The sequence below is a fragment of the Oryctolagus cuniculus genome, chromosome 2, assembly GCF_964237555.1.
Source record: "Oryctolagus cuniculus chromosome 2, mOryCun1.1, whole genome shotgun sequence".
NCBI classification, from domain to species: Eukaryota; Metazoa; Chordata; class Mammalia; order Lagomorpha; family Leporidae; genus Oryctolagus; species Oryctolagus cuniculus.
In genome coordinates, this window is record NC_091433.1 from 170,813,491 (window position 1) to 170,822,391 (window position 8,901).

The 8,901-nt window shown below is 41.7% G+C and overlaps 1 protein-coding gene across 7 annotated transcripts in view; it reads left to right on the top strand.

Moving 5' to 3' along the window:
* DPY30 (dpy-30 histone methyltransferase complex regulatory subunit) overlaps positions 1–7,091 on the top strand; it is a 34,720-nt gene extending 27,629 nt beyond the window's left edge. For all 7 annotated transcript variants that reach the window (XM_070069280.1, XM_070069278.1, XM_070069279.1 and 4 more), the window contains 2 exons: positions 3,362–3,504; positions 6,753–7,091. In XM_070069280.1, the coding sequence (XP_069925381.1) occupies positions 3,362–3,504; positions 6,753–6,825 (216 nt within the window). In that variant the 3' untranslated portion in view covers positions 6,826–7,091. The remainder of the gene's footprint in view (positions 1–3,361; positions 3,505–6,752) is intronic.
* Positions 7,092–8,901: the final 1,810 nt, after the last annotated feature.

The window sequence follows — 8,901 nt, forward strand, 5'->3', positions numbered from 1 at the left end:
GAGACTGCTTCCATCTGCAGGTTTACTTCTTGTGTGCTCAAGAGCCAGAAACACAGTCCTGGTCTGTCATGTGAGTGGCTGTGACCCAAGTGCTCCAACTATCACCTGTTGCTTCCTAGGATGCCCCTTAGCAGGCAGCTGGAATCTGGAGCCGAGCCAGTGTTAGAACCCAGGCACTCCATTATGGTGCTGGTGTGCCAAATGTTATCTATTTTTTTTAAAGATTTATTTATTTATTTGAAAAGTAGAGTTGCAGAGAGAGAGTCTTCCTTCCACTGGTTTAGTCCCCAAATGGCCACAACAACTGGAGCTGGGCTGATCCGAAGCCAGGAGCCCAGAGGCTCCTCCAGGTCTCCCACGTAGGTGCAGGGGCCGAAGGACTGGGGCCATCTTCTGGTTTCCCATGCCATAGTGGAGAGCTAGATCAAAAGTGGAGCAGCCAGGACTTGAACTGGTGCCCATATGGGATACCTGCACTACAGGTTGCAGCTTTTACCTGCTGCCATAATGCTGACCCCAAGTGTTATCTTAACCATGGCACTGAATGCTCACCCCCAACTCAATTTTGTTTTAATTGTGATCACGGTGAAGTTCTAAACAATAGTGGATTTTTTTTTTTTTTTAAGATTTATTTATTTGAAAGAGTTACAGAGAGAGGTTGAGGCAGAGAAAAAGGTCCTCCATCCACTGGTTCACTCCTCTGATGGCCACAATGGGTGGAACTGAGCCAATCCGAAGCCAGGAGCCAGGAGCTTCTTCTGGGTCTCCCACAAGGGTGCAGGGGCCCAAGGACTTGAGCTATCTTCTACTGCTTTCCCAGGCCATAGCAGAGAGCTGGATTGGAAGAGGAGCAGCCAGGACTAGAACTGGCGCCCATATGGGATGCTGGCGCTTCAGGCCAGGGCGTTAACCTGCTGTGCCACAGCACTGCAGGCCCAACAATAGTGGATTTTGATCTGGGAGAAAAAACTCATTCAAGATGATAATGTCAGGTTTTAGAAATATCAGGTTATATGATCTTTTCTGCAGTGGGAAGGTGAATTTTACAATGGCTAGAATTTCAGGATTGACTATGCTGTGGGTAGTATATTAAGAAAACTTTATGGGCTGGTGCTGTGGTGCAGTGGGTTAGTCCTCCACCTGCAGTGCCAGCATCCCATATGGTCTCCAGTTCTAGTCTCTGCTGCTCCTCTGCCAATCCAGCTTTCTTCTATGGCTTGGGAAAGCAGTGGAGGATGGCCAAAGTGCTTGGGCCCCTGCACTGGTGTGGGAGACCCAGAGGAGGCTTGTGGCTCCTGGGTTCAGATCAGTGCAGCTTCAGCCATTGGGACCATTTCGGGAGTGAACCAGCAGAAGGAGGACCTTTCTCTGTCTCTCCCTCTCACTGTCTGTAACTCTGCCTCTCAAATAAATAAATAAAATCTTCAAAAAAAAAAAACTAAAGAAAACTTTATAGGAAATGATTATCTAAGTTCCAAGTTTAGATTGAGAAATCATAAGAAAACTAGAAAAAATAGTCTGATGTAGTTATGGGAACTATCTTGGGGAACCATGGTGTGTATATGTTGTAGATTAAGTTCTTTTTCACTTTTTACAAAATAAAATTCAATCTAGAAAAATGATTTTTCTTTGTTGACTCATACCCAGTTTGTGATCAAAGAAAAAGGTCATGTAACTGGATTTCTATCAAGATTAATGTTTGTTTTTAGAGCCACTTATTTCTTTTTTAAAAATTTATATTATTTGATTTATTTGAAAGGCAGAGCTAGAGAGAGTGAGTTATCTTCCATCTGCCGGTTCATTCCCCAAATGGCTGCAATGGTAGAGGTTGAGCTGATCCAAAGCCAGGAGTCAGGAGCTTCCTCCAGGTCTCCCACATGGGTCAGGGGCCCAAGTACTTCTTCTTTGCTTCCACTGTTTTCCAGGCCATAAGCAGAGAGCTGGATTGGAAGAGGAATAGCTGGGGCACAAACTGGTGCCCAGATGGGATGCCAGTGCTTCAGGTGGAGGCTTGGCCTGCTACACCACAGCAGGTGTAGCAGAGCCACTTATTTCTAATACAATAGATTATTTACAAGATAAGTGTTTTTATTTATTTTTAAAGATTTAATTAATTTATTTGAAAGGCAGAGATAGAGGAAGGCAGAGAGAGAGAGAAAGAGGTCTTCCATCCACTGGTTCACTCAAATGGCTGTGATGACCTGGGCTAGGCTGAGCTAAAGTCTGGAGGCAGGAGCTTCATCCAGGTCTCTCACATTGGTGCAGGGGTCGAGGCATTTGAGCCATCTTCTGCTGCTTTCCCAGGCACATTAGTGGGGAGCTAGAATGCAAGTAAAGCAGCCTTGACAGGAACTGGTGGCTGTATGGGATGCTGGCTCACAGGCTGTGGCTTAACCTGCTGTGCCACAACACCAACCCCAACAAAAATTTTTAATAAATTAGTTTTCAGTGCTCTGGTTATCAGCTGAATCTATGTGAAAACAAATTTGAAAACAGTGAATAGAAAATAATGGTAATGAATTATAGCTAGATTCTATGGTGTTAGCCTCTGGGCCTGAAGCTTGCTTTCTTTATTAAAGAGAGTTTACCAAGTATTAACATATCAGCATCGGGAGTGGGTATGAGCTTCAGTGGTTAAGATGGCTGCATCTTATTTTAGAGTGCCCATGTTGGCATCCTCACTCTGCTTCTGTTTCTAGCTTTCTGCTAATGTGTACCCTGAGAGGCAGCAGGTGATGGCTGAAGTAGTTGAGTCTCTGTCTGCCACTTCATGGGAAACCTGGATTGAATTCTGGGCACTTGGCTTCAGCCTGGCCCAGCCTCAGCTGTTGTGGGCATTTGGGGAATGAACTAGCAGATGAGAGATCTCTGTCTGTTTCTCTCACTCTCTTTCAAATAAAATAAGTAAATAATTAAAAACATACTAGCACCAACCTTAGATTGTCCTTGATAAAATAGTATCTGTGGTATAAAAACTGAAACAGGACTAGCTTTCTTGCTGTGATTCATTGATACTGAATGTCATTTCCAGAAACTTTGAAACATACTGAAAGAAGGTATTTGAATGAAAAAAAAAGAGGGGGGAGTTGTATTTACTCCTTAAAAAGGCAGGAGGAAAGGGAAGGAGAAGAATCTAGAGATATCCCGCTAAAAGCATGAGATATTACAGTGTTCAGAGATTTGGTAAAAGTTTAAATGAAATTTCATAGATGTGTCTGAATTTATTTTGGTGTAGAGGTTTGCAGATTGCTACTCAGTGATTTGCCTTTTCTGTTAGTATCATATTTCTGTTGATTTTGTTTAGCATTGGAATTAATCTAGTTATTTGGAATATTCATCCATTGTTTTTTGAATTCACCAGAGGATAGTAGAAAATGAGAAGATTAATGCAGAAAAGTCTTCAAAACAGAAGGTGGATCTGCAGTCTTTGCCAACCCGTGCCTACCTGGATCAGACAGTTGTGCCTATCTTATTACAGGGACTTGCTGTGCTTGCAAAGGAAAGGTAAGACAATAGTGTCTGCCAGTGGAGCTAGCAGAGAAAGCAGAACAGACTTCTCTATTGGAAGAACATTAGTTATATATGGCCAGCTTTTACTGTATAATTTATGAATAGTTTGTCTTTAAAGAAGTCAGCCATAATTTCACAGTTCACACATTACATTTTTTCTCTTGGTATTACATCATGTACATGTTTGTAAATTTTGTATCCTCTTTAACTTAATATAACAATTTGTCATTGTTTCTATAGTTTTTATGAATGTAATTTGTTATTATAATACCACAACTAGGGTATTTCCCCATTGTTGAGCATTTAGGTACAATTTCCTTTGTTTTTATGGGTCACTAGGTATTTTGTCTATTTCCATGCCTCTTTTGCTTTTGTTTAATGCTTTCTTATGGAAAATTCCCAAGGTTTTCTAGTTTGAAGGACATGTTTCTTACTATATAATATCATATTTCTGTCCAAAAATTTATCCTTAAGGCCCCAGGGGGTGGGTGTTTGGTACAGTGGTTAAGTTGCCACTTGGGACACCTGTATCCCATATCACAGTTTGAGTCTCAGGTTTTAAGTGTCCGCTCCACTTCCAATTCCAGCTGCTAATGTGCACTCTGGGAGGCAGCAGGTTATGGCTCAATAAATTGGGTCCCTACCACTCATGTAGGAGCCAGATTGAATTGCAGCCGCCTGGCCCAGCCTGGCCCAGCCCCTCCTGTAACATGCATTTGAACAATGAACCAGTGGATGGAAGACCTCTGTCTGGCTCTGTCTTTGTCTCTCTACCTTTCAGATAAAATTGAGAGTAAATAAAACTTGTACCAAAATGCTTTAATTAACATTTCCTTATTAAAGAACTTGAGGGAGATATGCCTTTTAGTAAGACTTAGAATAGATGTCTTATTTAGTTAAAGATTATATGAATAAGCAATAAATAAGTTTTTGATTTATTTGTAAAATAGAATTTATTTTGACAGATTGTTTTGATTCTATTACAACTAAAATGTCGATGTCATATATATACTGAAGGAGAAAATTTCAAGTTTTCAAGTCACAATCTATTTTAAATATATTCTTAAAGTAAAAATGCTGGCAAAGTAATTTATCAGATTCACCCTAAGTATTATGTGAAAAATGTCATCTATGTGTAGACAGCTCAAAAGGATGTTTACAGTGCTAAGAGAAGTTTTGCAATCATCATAGATGATTTTTAGATGTCTTCTCATAGTAGTTTTTTTTTTTTTAAGATTTATTTATTTGAGGGGTAGAATTACAGAGAGAGGGAAAGACAGAGAAAAAGGTCTTCCATCCGCTGTTTACCCGCCAAATGGCCGCAGTGGCCAGAGCTGAGCTGATCTGAAGCCAGGACCTTCTTCTAGATCTCTCATGTGGGTGCAAAGCCATCTTCTGCTTTCCCAGGCTATAAACAGAGAACTGGATTAGAAGAGGAGCAGCCGGGACACACACAGACACCATATGGGGTGCTAGCACCATAGGTGGAGGCTTAGTCTACTATGCCACAGCACTGGCCTGGCCGCCATGGTAGAGGTTGAGGTTTTTTTTTTTTTTTTTTTTACAGGCAGGGTGGACAGTGAGAGAGAGACAGAAAGGTCTTCCTTTACTGTTGGTTCACCCTCCAATGGCCACCGCCGGCACGCTGTGGCCGGTGCGCTGCGGCCGGTGCACCGTGCTGATCCGATGGCAGGAGCCAGGTACTTATCCTGGTCTCCCATGGGGTGCAGGGCCCAAGCACTTGGGCCATCCTCTACTGCACTCCCTGGCCACAGCAGAGAGCTGGCCTGGAAGAGGGGCAACCAGGACAGAATCCGGCACCCCGACCGGGACTAGAACCCGGTGTGGCTGCGCCGCAAGGTGGAGGATTAGCCTATTGAGCCGCGGCACTGGCCTCCCATGGTAGAGTTTTAAATAGCATCTCCACAACTTTTCGTCTTTGGAGTTGTTTTCCTAGTAAGAATAATTTATGTAAAGATGTTAAGAATGAAATAACACCTACTTTTATAAAGATACTTCTCAGGTATGCTCTGTGTTCCAGTATTAAAATTATTTTTTTAAAAATATTTGTTTGTTTGTAAGAGAGAGAAAGAGAGAGAGATCTTCCATCCGGTAGTTCACTCCCCAGAGGGCCACAATGGCTTGGTCCAGCCAAAACCAGGAGCCTGAAACTCCATCCAGGTCTCCCAGGGTAGTGGCAGGGGCTGAAGTACTTAGGCCATCTTTGCTGGTTTCCCAGCCCATTAGCAGGGAGTTGGATCAGGAGTGGAGCAGCTGGGACTTGAACTGGGGTGCTGGCATCTCAGGCAGCAGTTTAACTCACTGCACCAGTATGCCAGCCCCTAAAATTATTGATTTACATTTTGAATAAAAAGAAGCATAACGGCCAGTGCCGCGGCTCACTAGGCTAATCCTCCGCCTTGCGGCGCCGGCACACTGGGTTCTAGTCCCGGTCAGGGCGCTGGATTCTGTCCCGGTTGCCGCTCTTCTAGGCCAGCTCTCTGCTGTGGCCAGGGAGTGCAGTGGAGGATGGCCCAAGTGCTTGGGCCCTGCACCCCATGGGAGACCAGGATAAGTACCTGGCTCCTGGCTTCGGATCAGCGCAGTGGGCCGGCCGCAGCGCGCTGGCTGCGGCGGCCATTGGAGCGTGAACCAACGGCAAAGGAAGACCTTTCTCTCTGTCTCTCTCTCTCACTGTCCACTCTGCCTGTCCAAAAAAAAAAAAAAGCATAACAATTTACTACGCAAATAAATATTGATTCCTTTAAGTGGTAACTTAGGGTTCTCCTCTGTATGCCTTGAAGATGCTATGGCCATTTTCTTTTAATTATTTGCTGAAGGATAATATAATAGAAACTTACTCCATAGTTGTACAGCCTGATAATTGTTAATAAACTAAACATACTTCTGTTGTACTCAAATCAAGAAACTGAATACTGTCTGTCTGTCTTGCGACCCCTTTAAGTCTCTGTTCTTGGTAATCATCATCATAGTGTCAGTGTGTTTTTGAAATAAGTGTTTTAGAATTGAGTTCATAGCTGAATTTAAGCCATATAATAATTTCAGACTTCATTGTTGGCTGATTTGCTTGCCTATCTCATTTACCCTATGATTACAAATACCCTTTGACTGTAAAATGAAAATTTAAACTTCAAAAGGTATGTTTTCATTATGAAACATTATGTTTAAATTCACGCATCTAGTGAATATATGTCTCAACTTTGGATTTCTTTTCCTTTCAGACCACCAAATCCCATTGAATTTCTAGCATCTTATCTTTTAAAAAACAAGGCACAATTTGAAGATCGAAACTGACTTATTGGGAAGAAAAATGTGGTTGATATTGCAGATTTATGTGATTAAGAGGCAACTTAAATTGCCATGATTTTCTCCTGTTTTGGAAGTATCAGAATCTTCAGGACAATAAAATATTTCCAGAGTTGCAGAAGAGAACAGATCTCCCTTATTTTGATTTAATTACCATAATTATTTAATGAGCATATTCTGTGCAATTTATTCTCATATTGTCTATATCTTTGTTTTTAAAATGACCTTCACAATAAACTATCACAAAGCCATTATTTTAAAGTAGTTTTTATTCTGTTTGACAGATATTTTATGCAGTTGAATTATTTTCATAAATTGTTTCTTTCTTGTGTTTTGTAATGCAACAGAGTGAAAATACCGTGGAGTCAAGTATAAATTAAAAACCCAGGGCCGACGTTGTGGCTTACTGGGTAAAGTTGACACCTGCAACACAAGCATCCCACATTGGCGCCAGTTCAAGTCTTGGCTGCCCCACTTCCAGTCCAGCTCTTGTTAATGGTCTGGGAAAGCAACAGCAAATGGACCAAGTTCTTTGGCCCCTGCCACCCACATGGGAAGCTCCTGGCTTCCCCTAACCCAGTCCTGGTCATATCGATCATCTGGGGAGTGAACCAGTGGATGGAAGATACCTTTTTCTCTCTCTGTCTCTCCATCTCTGTAACTCTGACTTTCAAATAAATAAATGAATTAAAAAAAAATAAGAAAAACTCAGCTAATTTTTCTCAACATTGTCCTTGGGCCTCTCTGAGTTGGGATCCGGTAAGTCAGGAACAAACATCACAGGTGATTTTAATGGACAGTAAAATTCACAAACTGAAAAAAGCATTGTAAAGGGAGTGCAATATTCTCCAGTGCTGTCGACCTTTATAGTAATAGTAGCTATCATTTATAGGCCTATTATGTGTCAGGCATAGTACTGTTTTACTTCAATTATCTAATCAGCAACTCTGCAAAGTAGATACTATAATTCCCATTTTGCATATGAGATAACAGACTTGGGAGAGGTTAGGTGAGTTACACAAGACAACACTGCTGGTAAGTTCTTGCATGAAAATTCAAACCCAGTTCTACCATTGTGTCGGTGAGATATACTAACATTAAATGCCATCACCTCCCTTTCCATAAAAATAAGCAGCTAGGTGCCAGCATTGTGGTTTATTAGGTTAATCTGCCTGTGATGCCTGCATCCTTTGTGGGCACCAGTTTGAGTCCAGGCTGTTCTGATCTAGTTCCCTGCTAATGGCCTGAGAAAAGCAGAGGAAGATGGCCCAAGTGCTTGGGTGCCTGCACCCCTGTGGGAGACCCAGTAGAAGCTCCTGGCTTTGGTCTGGCCCAGCCGTGGCCATTTGGGGAGTGAACCAGCAGATTGAAGATCTCTGTTTCTCCATCTCTCTCTAATTCTGCCTTTCAAATAAATCATAAAAGAAAAAAAGATACTTGTGTCTGAAGGCTAAAATATTAAAATTTTGCCAAAATTAGAAATGTAATGCTGATGAGGTCCGATAGTTCTCTTTAATACAGGAAATACTTATTTCAGTAAGCCTGACACTTGTGGGGAGGTGGTATTATGGGTTTGATTGCCATCTGCAGATCTGCATATTTATATGGGAGAAATCTGGAAATATTTGTGCTTATATAGTAGTTTTCACACATGTTAATCACATCAAATTAATTTTAGTTGCCCAAAATGACCTAAATGAATGATCTCTGAGTGAGATCCCGGTGGAAAGAAGGGGCCATCAAAGAAGGAGGAACCTTTCTCTGAAGAGAGGAGAGAAATTCTACTTTAATTACGGCTTTGTCTAAATAAGGTCGGAGTTTGTGAACTCAAGAGGCTTCCATAGCCTTGACAGCTGATGATTACTGATGTCATAAATAAAATAAGTGTGTCAGTTGTTAAATCAACAACAGGAATCACTGTGCACTTACTCCCCATCTAGGACCTCTGTCCTTAATGTATTGTACTATGCAAATTAACAGTAAAACTTAGTATTCAAACAGTACCTTATACTTTGTGTATCTGTGTGGGTGCAAACTGTTGAAATCTTTGTTTGTTTGTTTGTT